Below are 15,606 nucleotides of genomic sequence, written 5' to 3' on the forward strand. Positions count from 1 at the left end.
TTTTTATCGAGGCACTCCAGCATATGCCGAAATATGCCTAGTTTTTGAAAGATCTTCATAAATGAAAGGAAAGTCTAGAGGAGCTTTCGACCGTTCCACTGAAGGAGAGTGTTCTGCGGTAGTTCTCAATAAGCTATCAAAAATTACCCGATCTCGGCGTTTCACTATTTCATGTTTATTCAATATGGACACCACATGTCAAGCATTGGCAGATCTAGGAGCTAGCATAAACTTAGTACCATATTCGTTTATGAGAAGCTAGGCCTAGGAGAACTCACCCTGATCCGTATGTCATTGTCCTTTGCTGACCGCTCGGTGAAGTACCCTAGGGGAATCATAGAAAATTTGCTTGTTAAAGTCAATAATTTGGTTTCCCCATAGATTTTGTTGTTCTAGATATGGAGGCCAACGAGAGAGTTCCTATCATTTTAGGTAGTCCATTCTTGCGTAATTCTAGGGCACTCATCGATGTTTTTGAAGGAAAGATCACTCTTAAAGCCGGCGACGATAGTGTCACGTATATTGCTAAATCCATAAGACATCTGAGTGGTCAAGACGGTCTCATTGATCCATGCCATCCCATTTACTCAACAGATTCTATTATTCCGGGCATGGATCCACGTCTTGATCATTTCCGTTCCATCAGAGTTAGTATGCAGGATGAGGGAGAGGTTGCGAGTTCTCGAGAGAATATGGAGTGTGATAGAGAGAATGGTGGTGGTAAGCAAAAGTTTGTGGAGATTGAAGAGGTTAGAGATAAGAGAAATAGGATTGGTTAGTGGTCAGATCGTGATGCAGTATCTTGGAGGGCACTGGAGTTTTACCAAGGTGGAGGAATCTCCACTCGAACAGCCGAGTAGATCACACAGCAGAGTGTTTTGAGTGAAAACTCAAATGTAGAGTTTGTATATTTATCCCATTTTTATTTTTGAGTCTTGTCGAGTCACTAACGTAGTTTTTTGTAGTTCTTCTTTATTTTCCTGTTTTTGTGTTTTTAAATTTTGTAGGTTTGAAGAAAGATTGAGTGAGCTAAAAGGAGGATCCCCAAGATAAGTATAATGAAAAAGACAAATGTGAGGATGGAACAGCTGAGCCGTATACATTATGTTTATTATTTGCTGCTATCTATTCATGTTTTATTTTATATATATGTTGGTTTGGTAAAATACTTTGAATTCTTAGTATCTATCAAATTGATAAGATATAATTTTAGATATGATTTGATGTATTTTTGCCGCTTCCGTTCGTGTGTTGGAGAATGAGGTACTATTTGCTGAGCACGTTCGAAGATGGAGGGAATTCATGGAAGCAGACTTTTGCATCATATTTCATGCGCATATTATCAGCTAAGTCTTTTCCATTATCTAGCTTGTTTATTTTTATTTTTGTTTTTATTTGTAGGTTTTTAGATTTTTGTAATCCGACTTTATTATTTTTTTTTCGTCCTTATCCTCATATTGAGGACAATGCAAAATTTAAGTGTGGGGAAAGGATATTTGAGTCGTAGTTTATTATTAAAAAAATTGAAAAAGTTGTGAAAAAATGTCTCTTGGAATATGGTTTTTTGCATTAAAATGGAAGATGATGATAATTATCGAGAATTGGTTTTTCAAACTACTAATAATAAGATTATAAAAAGAAAACCCACTTAACTTGAGATGTGTCGGTAGGCTTAGCCTTAAGAATGAAAGGACGGTTTGATAGTTGGTTATAAACGATAAATATGATCTTAGGGGAAACATGTTAGTCCGTGGAAATTATGAGATGAATGGTAGGGCTATGCTCAAGCCTCATTTTTAGTTTGATTATGAAAAATTTATAAATTTTATAGAAATTTGAATACGTTATTATACGGTGCTTGGGTAGGTTTAACGTTAGAGTATGCCAAGTAGCCGGTGATATAAACTAAATCACACACTTCTAGCTTTAGTGGTTAACACTTCATAGGCGTATGATTTTATAACCTTAATTCTTGTATTGATGGGATGCCTTGTGTTCGGAGACCACGGGTCATTTTACGGTTATTTCATCCGGGTATCTTAGGATATTTAAAAATTAAAAGCTTTTAAGCATAAACCCCGCATTTTACTGACTTCACACTCACTTACATCAATTATAGTGAAGTAAAATCTATATGATCCAGTGATCATCCCGCTGTTAGACATACGTGGTCCTATTACTTGCGCCCATACCATTAAGAATAGAATCAACTAGAGACACGACGTATGTAAACCGACAGATGAAAACTTGTAAAATTATGGGTGGTGATGGGTCCGAGGTGTTGCTTGATAACGGGGGTATGTCATGTAGTGGGGAACACTAGCTAGTTAGTTGAAATAATTATACCTTAATCGTATCTAATGGCTTCTTTGGTAGACTTTGATGCTTAAATTTAGGTGGATAAACAATATCCTTGATCGTATTAACTATTCATAAAAAAATTGCAACAAAGTTTTAATCTGTTAATTATGAGGTTTAAGTCAAGTTGGGGTGGCTTGATATTGGGTTTTACTTGTCCTAGTAAAGACAAAGACATAGGTTAATTGGACAACAATATCGGTGATTGCAGTTTTCTAAGCTTTAATATAACCTATATGTTTTTAAGATCATATTTCCGATTTTGATTCCATTGCAATTAAACTTTTTCAGGGACGAAAAAATAGTAAGTGTGGGGATATTTGATATAACGCGAAATATATATCATTCCCTTGTATAGTTTGTATATTATTTTATTAGTTTTTGTTCGGTTTTTATTTAGAATTTGTATGCTACTAACATATTTGTGTAATGTAGGTTCCGAAACTTGATCGTGGTTGAAAAGGGCGAAAAAGAGCTAAAATGAGCTAAAACGGAGAACCGGAAGGATTAGGAATGAACCGAAGCGAACCAAGATTGAACCGGACCGGAACCCCCCCCCCCCCCTATTTGAAGCACGCCGCGCTGCGCGATCTAGGGGGCTAAACCTGGCCGCGCGGCGCCTAGACACCCTTATTCCAGAAAATTCCACGATTTTGTCAGTATTTTGGGCCATGTGCACTATGTAAACACTTTTAACCCTAAACCTTCGACCACTAGCCGTTTTTGGAGCTTCTTGGAGCTTAGGATTGCGTATTTTGGCGATTTTGAAGGTAAGGAATCAGACGGTGAAGTGCTACTTGATCAACAACGAAGACTACAGGTTTTATCGCCTTTAATCTTTCGTTTCTATTGTTTTTCACCATGATTTCTTTTATGATTGTTTTGTTTGATTTTTCGATGCTAGGCTAAACGTTATAGACTGCCTAGGCTATTGATGAACCTTTGCTAAATGTTTTATTTTGATTGGGATTTATTTTTCATTATGGTATTATGAATCAGTAAAGAGTTTAGTTATATTTAATTGATGCATATGTGTGCTTAGGATTGTTTGATGAGATTTACTGTTTCACAGTTTTCTTGGTGATTGTCTGTCATATAATAGGATTCTGTTAGGCACTCTACTGTATGTTTTTGACTAGTTTGTGGTTGATATGCATTAAAACCATAGGAACAATTTAATCAAGTAGACCTAAGCGTGCTGCTAATATAATTAGCTGTAAGGTGATAGATTATTGATAGGTCTTTCTTGATTAAGATTGCTAGATTTAGTTCTTCGTAAGGAGTCCGTCTAGGTTTGATTTGTCAACTTTGTCTATCGAGTCAATTGAATTTATTAAGCTACCTTTGATTTTCGCGATGTAATAGGATTTCATATAAAGGTACTCATTCATAATTAATTAGGTACGCGTAAGAAAGTCTAATATTAAAACTGGTGTTTTTAAGAACTTAATAGAAATCCACAGGTGCCTTCTTAAGAAGGGCAATGGCGGAGGATAGTTAGGGCCCGGGGTGGCCCCGGCCCCCTCGGTTTTTTTACGTAGTAGTGTAAATTTACCCGGTTTTGTCCGAAAATTTTTATACGTAGTGTAAATTTAGCCGTTTTTAGCCGAAATTTTTTATATGCAGTGTAAAATTTAGTCCTTTTCGAGCGAAATTTTTTATTCGTAGTGTAAATTTAGCCGTTTCTGGCCGAAAATTTGAGCACGGCCCCCTTCGTTTGTGAAATTTTGTATACATTTTGAGTCCCCCCCGGTATCTTAGTCCAAGCTTCGCCACTAAAGAAGGATCAGGGGTCATGTTTGGGTGCTTTTTTAAGTGACTATTTTGTACAAAAGAGTGTAGAATAGGGGTCATGTTTGGGTGTTTTTTTAAGTAAATATTTTATTATCCAAATTTCATAACTTAGCATTTTCCTACCATTTAATAATTGACGCATTATACAAGTTACCTGTTTATACCACCGATACCTACTTCCATCACTGTTACTATACCGGAGATGGCATGTATCTGGAGTACTCCATCTTCGTGAAAGACCCGATAGAATAAACATAAACAAGGAACCTCCTAGAAACAGCTTCCCTCCACTGTCATCAAACAAGTGTTTTTAGGGTTGCTTCTTTCTTTCTGTAATGGCGTGGGGTCACAGAGTTCTAATGGCGGCCGCCGTCACGGGCACGGCTAGCGCAGCCAAGCGTGGGCGGCCTGTGGGTATTCTGAAAGTGGTTCCGGTGTCTCCGTCTCTCGGAGAGTTCTTAGGCGTCTCTGAAGCCTCTCGAACAGACGCTGTCAAGAAGGTTTGGGAATACATCAAGCACAATAACCTCCAGGTATTATTATTATTATTACTATTACTATTATTATTTAATTTCATCTATCTGTAGAAAATGAATATAGTTAATAATCAGATGAGTTTGGATTATTTTTAAGTAATCTTCATGGATATGTAAACCTAAGGTCCTGTTTGTTTCAAGAATTTAGAAGGAATTCTAAGGAATGGGATTTTAAATCCCATGAATTGATACGTTCGTTTCATTAAATGAAAGAATGGGAATGGAAATTAAATCCCATCAAATCCCACATTGCATGGGATTTCAAAATCCCTCCTATGTTAAAGGATTGTTATGGAAAATCTTCAAAAAAAATTCAAAAAAATTAATAAAAAAATCGTGACTCAAAATATAAATCAAAAACGAAAAATGTAAAAAAACTAAAATGTTTCCTTCGTTGTCCTCGTTCTTCAAACAAAAAAAAAAACGAGAATGAAGAAGATTCCAATTCCAATACATATTAACCAACCAAACACATGAAAGGGATTCTCAAACATTCCATTCCAATTCCAAATCCTTTAAAAAAAGTCCGTGAAACGAATGGGCCCTAAGGGTAGGGTACAGCAATTGGTTTCACCGGTTTGCCATTTCAGTTTGTAGGACCCAATTGTCACCTGTAAACGAGCCAAACGTTCGTCAACATCAACACATGTCTCGTTCGTTCATTTATGTTCTTTTACATATTAATAGAAAATAGTTCAATATTATCTCTACTTAATTGCTTTATATTTGTCCGTCTTTGTTAATTTAAGTGTGTTCATTCATGTCCGTTGTGTTTGTTTTTGTTCATTTACATTTGTTCATATATGTGCATTTATGTTCGTTTATCTTTGTATCTTTGCTCAGTTATGTTCGTGAACTGTTCGTTTAGATTTTAAACAAACGAGCACGAACATGTACATTTTTTAAATAAACGCACATGAACACAATTATTTGTTCGATTAAGTGTTACGTGTTCGTTTAAAGTTAAATGACCGAACACAAGCATGCCCTTGTTCGTGTTCATTCGGTTCGTTTACAGGCCTACATGTGAGGGTATCCGAGATCGCCTTCATCGGCACGTGTCCTATTTTATTCGGGTACTGCAGCATGCGGCCAGAGTACCCTAACCCTAATTTCTGTATTGGTTTGGGTGAACAAATTTGCTTTTAATATCAACAACATTTTTGCTTCTTAGCCATAATGGCTTTCAATTTAAGTGAGGATATGAGTTTGCTTAGTTAATATGGTTTAATGCTATTATCAATTTATAATGCATGAATAATGTAACCCGTTTTGCGTTTTTATAATAATTATAATTTGTTTGCAGAACCCTTCTAACAAGAAGGAGATTGTGTGTGATGACAAATTAAAAACTATATTCAGCTGAATGAATCGAGTCATGTTTCTGGAGATTGCCAAGTTGATGTCACAGCATTTTGTCAAGTCTAGCTGATTGTGGTAATGAGATGATAGTCTTTTGAACTCGTTGCGTGATTTCTATGTTAGCTTTTGCGTTTGGTAGTCATATAATGTTCACTGTGCACTTGTTTTGTATGGTAATGTTCTACCACTATCGCTTTGATGAAAAATGATGGATCGGTTCTCATAGACCTGGGTTTTTGTTTGCCTTTGTTGACCTTAATGTTTCTAGTGCTGCTTCCAACTATCGTCAGCTTGGACTCCATTGCATTTAAAATACGAGTTCTTATGCGTGGCTGAACCACCTCGTTTGGTTTTAAAAAGCGCGTCTCAGGAGCAAGAGGTTCATCGCTTCTGAATGCTTGAGGCGATGGGCACGCATGAGGGGCAGGTCAATAAGACATGAGGCCCTTGAGCAAATTTAATTTATGTAAATTACACATTTAAATATATCTTGCGCCTTGTGCATTTTAAAACCAAAACCAATATGATGGGATATATGAGTTACTTTGAGAAAACATTAATGTTGACTTTCTTAAAAAATAAAATCCTTCTAGCCTTTGAACCCTAATAAAATCCTTCTAGCCTTGTATTTGCAAGCCTTTAAACCCACCACCTTCATCTTCATTGTGAATGTTAACTATTAACGTCATATTTAGGCTAAGGGTAGTGAGGCTTGATCCAAGCCCAAGTGATCCAATATATTTACGACACGTAGGCGGTGACGTGGCATAGGATCAAGCCCCAGAGGGTGTAGTGGTCCAGGTGATCCGGAGCTTGATTAAATTAATAGTAATATAAAACATTACATTAATAATAATTTAAAATATTACTAGTCTAATACAAGATTATCGGGTCTTCTATCCCAAAAATGCTCGACCAACTCATGCCGAAGGTTGTCGTGTATCTCACGGCTCTTGATGATATTTATGTTGTCGAGTCGTTGTTCATTGGTAATCGTCGATTCTTGTCTTGGAATATCACCTTGGTAGTTTTGACAAATAGCGTGACCCTCGTCTTTTAGTATCATGTTATGTAGGATTACACACATGTAGACGACTTCCGTTATCTTCTCGTTTGTCCAAAATTTTATTGGATTCGCCAATATTGCCCATTTTTTCTTTAGGACTCCAAACACCCTTTCAATATCTTTTCTGGCCGATTCTTGTCTCTTCGTGAAGTACTTTCGTTTGTCAGAAAGTGGAGACACATAAGCTTGAACTAGTGTCCCCCATTCACTGTAAATACCAGCAACGAGGTAGTACCCGTACTTGAAGTGTTCTTCATTTGCAAAAAAAGCCTGAGGGGGTTCAACTCCGTCAATAAGGTCATCGAATATCAGTGATTGATCGATAACATTGAGGTCATTATTTGACCCGGCAACCCCAAAGAACGCATGCCAAAACCAAAGATCCTGTGATGCCACCGCCTCAAGTACAATAGTAGGGCCAGGGTGATCACATTGACCTCGCCAAGCAGTAGGACACATAGCCCAACCAACATGCATACAATCGAGGCTACTGAGCATCCCGGGGAAACCATGCCTTTCACTGTGCACCTCGTATATGCGTTGGATATCATGCATTGTTGGTTTACGTAAGTATCTCCGCTTGTATAGCGATATGACCCCTAAATATAATTATTTAAAATTATATAAATAAATGTAAATAATAAAATTTTAAATAAAACTATATACCTTTACAAAAGTGGTTAAGCGAATCGCGTCTGGTCTTTTTAGCCATTTGTAGATACTCGTCCAACATGTCCGAGCCAACACCATACGCTAGTTGCTGAAGAGCGGCGGTAATTTTTTGAGTAGGCATGAACCCGGGATGACCTCTAGCGTCATCCCTTTATTTAAAATACTCAAAGTGCTCCGGCAAGTCATTTGCTAGACGCATGAATAATCGTCTAGTCATTCGAAAACGGGTTTTAAAACTTTCCTCACCATATGCGGGATCGGGGCTAAAATAGTTACGTATCAAAGTTTCATTAGCAGTCTTTCGATCACGAAGATGTGGTTGCCGGAATAATGGGGCTCGAGGGCGTCTTTGATCGATCAAAAAATTTATCGTCATTTGAACCGCTTGACAAATAAGTTCGTCTTCTTCGAAAGAATTGGAAGACGAAGACGATGAAGACGATGCCATTTATAAAAATGGAGAGAAATATAGTTTTGGTAGAGGGAAAGTATGGTTTTTTAAGAGAATAAGAGAGAATGGGGTGAGAAAATGGAGTGTGTGGATTGGTATTTTATAGGTTAAACAAAAAAAAAACTTTTTTTTAAAAAACCACCAGAACGGCTGTATTTCCCACGCGGACTGCCCCGCGCCAGCCAACCGCGCCCCCATCCGCGCCAAGATGGTAGCGGTGTTCGCGAGCCAGGTGGCCACGCCAGGCCTTCGCGCCCCCCATCCACGAGACCATTACCCTCAGCCTTACAATTAGGTCATGGGTCCTAAATCTATGAATAGGTAATGAGTTCTGGTTTTGTATTGTTACAAGACTCTCTATTTAAAAATTGAATATTCACTCGAATAATTATGTTATCATGATTGAAATCACTTTTATCAATATGAAAAGCTGATAAATCTTACATCAACTTATAACGAGATATAAACTCTATTTCTTGTAAAGATTTAGTTGAAATTGTAATAAAACTGAAAATTACAAATATGAAATTATTAAGAGTTTTCGAGCCGGGGGTCTCACCGGAAGCAGCCTCTCTATCCCTATGGGGTAGAGGTAAGGCTGCCTACATCTTACCCTCCTCAGACCCTACCATAGCTTTGCTATTGGTGTGATATACTGAGTACGATGATGATGATGATGATGAAATTATTAAGAGTTTAGTTGAATTGTAATAACATTTTTGGATGAAGAAAAATGAAATTAGAATAAATCTTTCAAATTCTTCAAATATAATAAATATCTAAAATTCTTTCAAATAAGCAGTTAACGTCATTTGCAAACTAGTAAAAAAAAAGTTAACAACCCACTTGGGGTGTTTAAAGTAGGATATCCGAAGTTTCGGATATTTGAACATTTCGGATAGTAGATTTCACTATTCAAATCCGTATCCGAAATTTCAGATATCTGAATTTTGAAAAATAAATAATTCTATACAAAAAGTTAAAGAACTACTATTAAAAATATTTTGAATATCCGAAAAAATACCCGAAATTTCCCAAAAAAAATTATTTGAAGTATCCGAAATATCCAAAAATTATCCGAAGTATATAAATAATATTTATTATTTAATAATTAAAAAATATTTCAGATAGACCCCAAATTTTTCAAAATCACTATCTGAATCTCGGATATTTCGAATATGGATTTGAATTTGGATTTTTTCCCCTCTACCACCCACTACAACTTTTATTACTCCATATGGCTTGTATTAGTGTCCTTTGTTAGTTTGTGTTCAACGACACAAGCATACAAACCCTTATAGTGTACATGGCCCGGATATTTATATATATTTTTTATTTAAAAAACATTTTAGTAAGGGATATTGGTATTTAATATTCACAATTTTTACCCGTTGGTTGGCAGCACTTCTAACTTTTGATTTATTACACACCACTTTCAACTTTCACCTTATTTGTTTTTGTCACTCCTTCAGTAACGGACGACTAACGTCTTTAGTGGAATCCTGTCGAAACTCATACCAGATTGCCGGATACACTTCACAATCGTTGGAACACCCTTGTATCTTGTCCGGGGTGACGGATGTAGTGTAATACGAGGGGTAGCGGTAGCTTAACTTCTCGTCGGTAGTGTAAAAAAATAATTTTAGGTCAGGTTTCGTGTTTCGTTGCCCCTGAAAAAAAAATAGCGTTACTCCTATGCGTTTTAAGCCCAACCGATTAAAAAATTAAACCCAACTAAAGCCCAAACTAAGGTGTAAAGTCCAAACCAATAGGACCCATTAATCCTTAAAATAATATATGTTACACTTAAAACAAAATTGTCTGTTCTCAATCAATCAAAAACTCCACGTCACCACCGTGACTAGACACCGCCAGATACCACTGCGATGCTGCGGGCTACCCTCTACCGGTTTGCGCTTCCTCTCCAGTCACCTAACCACGCTGTTGCCGAGAAGAGGTGAAATTACGACAGGAAAATGATTGATCCAAGAGGTTTTCCTTGCACGAGCCGGAGACACACGATGGGTTCTCATCGTAGAATAATAATTAGTTTGTTAAAATTATTCCCGGAAGTTGTTGAGGTACTTGCCTTTATTAAAGAAGATGGATAGAGTGTGCAACAACGACCTAATGTGGAAGGTATTCTTAAGTATTTTAAGAGTTTTAATTTTGTGTTTTATATACACTTGTTAGACGATATTTTATGCCTCACAAATGCTCTATCAAAACATCTTCAAAAAAAATCAGGACTTGTTAGATGCGTCTAAGTTGATAAGTGGGACAACCCGAGCTTTGAATAATCTAAGACAAAACGGGTTTGACAAGATGTTGGCTAGAATGACATCTTTTTTTGTGAAAAAAACAAGATTAAGATGTTAGATATGACAGAAAGTTATGGTAATCAACGATACCGAAAGAATATCATTATTAATCGACATCATTTTGAGGTTGAAGTTTTTAATACCGTTTTGGATATGCAAATTCAAGAACTTGGAAATAGATTTAGTGAAGTCTCAACTAGTTTGATATAAAATACATCCGGTTTAGATCCTTGTGATTCGTTTTCTAAGTTTGACATATCGAAAATAGTGGCATTTTCTGATATGTATCCGAATAATTTTAGTAATGAAGAAAGAGGGTGTATTTCAGGTGATCTTACGACCTTTTATCACACTTTAAAAGAAGATGATAAATTTGCAAACTTGGGTGAAATGCGTGACCTTGATCGTGTAGTGGTGGAAACCGGAAAACACACCATTTTTCCTTTGGTTTATTATATATTGAGGCTAGCGTTAGTTTTATCGGTTGCAACTGCAACCATTGAAAAATATTTTTTTCTAAAATGAAGCTTCTCAAGACAGATTTGCGCAATCAAATGGGTGATGAGTATTTGAACAATGTTTAATTTTTGCAGTCGAAAAAGAAACGCTTGATAAAGTAAAAGAAGCGGATGTAATGGCTCGATTTCAAGCTTTCAAAAACAGAATGGGAGAAATATGCAGCCCATGTGTTTAAATTTATTTATCATCGTGCTTCTACTTTTATTTAGTTTACATTGTATGAAATACAGTTAAAAAAAATTTTTTGAGCGTTACCCCTGACATTTGGTTCTAGATCCGCCACTGATCTTGTCGATTGGTTCTCTATTTATGTCAATCGGACATTGGAGTTGCTGCATCTGCCTTCGGTAGATGTTCGAGCCACCCTGAACCAAAGGCCTCTACTGGCTACAATGGAACCCTAGTCATGCCGCCTTCCCCCTCTTTGTTTTTGATTGTCTGCTTCGCCGGGAAATCAGGATTCGCCAGAAACCCTAGTTGCGCTGCCTCCCTCTTCTCTGTTTCCGATCGTCTTCTTCGCCGGAAAATCGGGATTCTCCAGAAACCCTAACGACATTAATCGTCCGTTAGTGAAGGAGTGACAAAAACAAATAGGGTGAAAGTTGGAAGTGGTGGGTAACAAATAGAAAATTAAGAGTGTTACTAGCCAACGGATAAAAGTTGGGAGTATTAAAAACCAATATCTCTTTTAGTAAAATTAAACAACCGATTATTTAATTTTTTAACTTAACTCTTTTAGTTACTTTTGTAATAAAACTAAACAAGTGTGCAAAACTTATCAACTTTTAATTACCTTTTCTTTTAAAGTAAGCAAATTTTGTAACTACATAAATAGAAGGCTCTCGGCTTAAATTTACACATCTGGCTTATTTGAAAAAAGGGTTATTTGTTTTTAATACTCTCAGCTTTCACTCATTGACTGATAACATTTCCGATTAACGATTTGTATCCCACCACTCCTAACTTGTAATTTGTTTTCTTCTATCACTCTTGAACTTAACGACCCCTAACTCTGTTAGTTTCTTTTTTTTCTTTTTGCTGACATGACAACGTGGCATTTTTTTTTGCTAACATGACATGTTTTTATTGATGTGGTAATCAAATGTTGCATTATTTTTAAGAAAGTTGTGGGTTCATACCACCATTTCATCATCTGCACCACCATTCATTCCCCCCCCACCCCCACCCCCCACACCCTTTCTTGACCCTAAACATGATATAATTCCTTCGATTGCATTTTATCTTTTAATTTTGAGCTGCTCATCGAGCCACGCGTGAAATAGCGACTCACACTCATCCCATACTTGCAATTCAATCGTCTGCTTGTCCTCTATGCCACTACAAAATAATGATTTCAGTAGATTTATGGCGAATTTGAAAACCACTAAACCATCATTGTTTAAGGAATTTTTGAGAACCGTAGCGTATCTCCATTCCAAGCGACCTTAGTACCAAATTATGAACCACTACAGTGAGCTTGATTAATATGACTGCGACTTTGCTTCACAATCAAGTAGCAACATGCTCTTTCTTTTGATTTGATTAGTTTTAATTACCCCTGGCACGGTGGTTGTAATTAGGGTTCATGATTTGGGGGAAATAAATGGTGGTACCACGGAGCTGGTGTTACCAACGGTGGTTAGAGGCGATATGGGTGGGTGGGCAGTGGTGGTGGAGGTGCATTTGGCTTTTTGGGTGGTGTTGGGATTAGAGGTTTGGGATTTATGGAGAAAATGATGAAGTGGTGGCATGGGTACACAATTTTTTTTTAAAAAATGCCACATATGATTGCCACATCAGTAAAACATACCACGTCAACAAGAAAACTAATGGAGTTAGTGTTCGTTAAGTTCGGAAGTGATGGAGGAATTCAAGTTACAAGTTAGGAGTGGTGGGAACAAATCGTTAGTCGGGAGTGTTATCAGCCAATGAGTGAAAGTTAAGAGTATTAAAAGCCAATAACCCTTTCAAAAACTTAAAATATGGTAGTTTCTATCTATCTCTGTATGTTGTGACTTCGACGATTTGTTGACTAATTTCAATTAATTCTTAAAATTAAGCAACATTTATTAAAAAATAGAAGGCTGATTTTCATTTTAATACGTCATAAACAACCATGATAAGTAAACAATCAAATAGCGTTTACACAAATTCTTTTTATATTCATACAAAAGGCAAATTAGCAACAAGCTACGCAGCTAACCTTTTTTATGTAGCAAAAGAAAATCTTTTAAAAATAACGTTCATAGAATGTGGGATCATAACATCACTACTATTAATGACCCGCTAGACACGACTAAACCGCTCTATAGCCTTTTGGTCATTTTGTATGAAGCAGCTTTAATGCAGCCTGACCCCGCGTGAGATCTACACATATGTGTTTCTGCCATATCAAGAACAAAATATCAGTTGGTCTAAGAGTTGACATTCCATCCAATGAGTCAGTCAAAAAATTTACAGGTATTTCTTTCTTTACAGAAACCTTGGCGTGCCTAAATTTGTCAAAGAGAACATCTCTAACCAAACTGCGTTGGCAATTCCCCGGAAGCTTTCTACAATGTATTGCATGCTTCCCAAAAAAACTCCAAACCCGCCTTGCGACAAACATGGCATCTCTCAACCCTATTGAAGAAACACGGGTCCGAACTGGATAGTCCAAACTCGGGTTTGCCCCAAATGTGAGTCTACTGAATAATAATGGCGTCAGATCCAAGCTGCTTGCCTGCAAAACAGATCACCGTGAGTCTCGTTACGGGAAGGACAAGGTGGGGGGTCTTCCCGTAACCACCCTCCGGCGTGAGTGTGACATTTGTCAATTTCGGGTTATTTTATACTTGTATTCTTATTGTAAACCCGACCCGTTTTGTATCCCGAACCTTTCGATATTATCAAAATGATGAATTGTATGTTAAATATTTGTTTTATAGTTGTTGGATAAAAAAAACACCCTTTTCGGTTCTTAAAATTCCCCGAAAACGCTCAAAACGAACTCCAGGGACTAAAACTACCAAAATGGAGACTTGAAGGACCCATTTGTAGTTTGTGCTTTCTTGGGTCTATAACCAACCCATTTTCAAGAAACACCCTTTATGAAAGACCCTTTCAACTTACCCTATATATACACACCTATCTTCTTCATTTGTGCTTGCTCATTTCTTCATTTCTCTCTCAAATTCTTGAATTCTAAGGTTGTTCTTCATAAGCTAATCTTTCATTTTAACTAACTTCTCAATACTTAAAGCTTGATGTTACAACATATATATAATATACACTCCTTGTTTACCTTCGGTCTTTCATTTCTCCGGTCTCGGCCGGTTGAAATGTCGGGCTAGTAAGGCAAGGTTACATGGAGGACTTTGTAGTCCTTGTTTATATATTTAACAAATCTAACCATATAACTTGTTATACTTGCTTAACTTCTACATATTTTAGTTTATTATTCATATTTGTCAAGTTCCATGGTATTGGGTATGTGGTGACTAGCCTCGGTTTCATCCCGAGTTGAGAACCGAACCAAAAACCGAACTTTTGTTTAAAAGCATTATTGTTAACTTTTTGAATGTAAAACTTGAGTATTATTATTTATAAGTTATTTTACAAGTTCCATGGTAATTGGGTATGTGGTAACCATCCTCGGTCTTATTCCGAGTCAAGGACCGAACCAAAAACCGAACTTTTGTTTAAAAGCTTTATTATTAACTTTTTGAATGTAAAACTTGAGTATTATTATTTATAAGTTATTTTACAAGTTCCATGGTAATTGGGTATGTGGTAACCATCCTCGGTCTTATTCCGAATCAAGGACCGAACCAAAAACCGAACTAAACCGAGTTCATTCGCTTAAGACACACAAGTGTGTTTTTAGCCACCAAAACTCATATTTTTCTTCAAGATTATATTTTAAATCAATTTTAGTTAATTTCTAAACATACTTGGCATGTCGGTAACCAACTTGATCTTATAACAAGTTCGAACCGATAAGGTTTTATACTCGCTTAACGAACGTTAAGGTTCTTCACAATAGAACTACATACTTGGTTAAGTCTATTTTGATTTTATTGAGTTATCTCATAACATTTATTATTTTGGGAAGTTAACTGTGAGCTTGGTCAATTATCAAGTCTCGAACCGACAAACCCGAACACTCGTTTAAACCTCGTTTTGGTATTCTTATAACCAAGGGTTTTGCAATATCGCATTTTAACCCACGTTATTACTTAACATAGGTTGAGTAAAAAAAAAAGAAAAAAACTAATGAATAGAATACCGAGACCCGGTTTCGAGTAAACTTATTTTACAAAACTCGTTTATTTAATTTCTCAAATATTTACATTTTAAATCCTAAACTTTATTTATTTACTTTATTTGTCATGTATTTTATTTTAAACCCTTCCAAGACTACCTACTAACACAAGACCCGTTTAATATAGGTCTTGCTCGTTAAACCGATCTCTCCGATTATTCACGACACTATCTTTCAAGTTACTTGTTAATGTGAGTACTTTTTCATCCCCCGTTTTCCATCTT

General features: G+C 36.5%; 1 protein-coding gene and 1 pseudogene across 2 annotated transcripts; one reads left to right on the forward strand and one right to left on the reverse strand.

The window, feature by feature from the left end:
* The first annotated feature begins 4,502 nt into the window (after positions 1–4,502).
* On the forward strand, positions 4,503–6,193 carry LOC143635359 (upstream activation factor subunit spp27-like; annotated as a pseudogene). Its single transcript, XR_013154042.1, has 2 exons — positions 4,503–4,685; positions 5,995–6,193. The product of XR_013154042.1 is annotated as an upstream activation factor subunit spp27-like (transcript).
* A 474-nt stretch (positions 6,194–6,667) lies between these two features.
* On the reverse strand, positions 6,668–7,909 carry LOC143635376 (uncharacterized). Its single transcript, XM_077103228.1, has 3 exons — positions 7,783–7,909; positions 7,071–7,715; positions 6,668–6,708 (listed from the first exon to the last, which is right to left on the reverse strand). Exons 1-3 carry the CDS (start codon positions 7,907–7,909, stop codon positions 6,668–6,670), a joined length of 813 nt encoding a protein of 270 aa, XP_076959343.1.
* Between the last annotated feature and the right edge of the window lie 7,697 nt (positions 7,910–15,606).

The sequence above is a fragment of the Bidens hawaiensis genome, unplaced genomic scaffold, assembly GCF_021521415.1.
Source record: "Bidens hawaiensis isolate Kalapana, Puna unplaced genomic scaffold, B.hawaiensis_p1.1 tig00007455_1, whole genome shotgun sequence".
NCBI classification, from domain to species: domain Eukaryota; kingdom Viridiplantae; phylum Streptophyta; class Magnoliopsida; order Asterales; family Asteraceae; genus Bidens; species Bidens hawaiensis.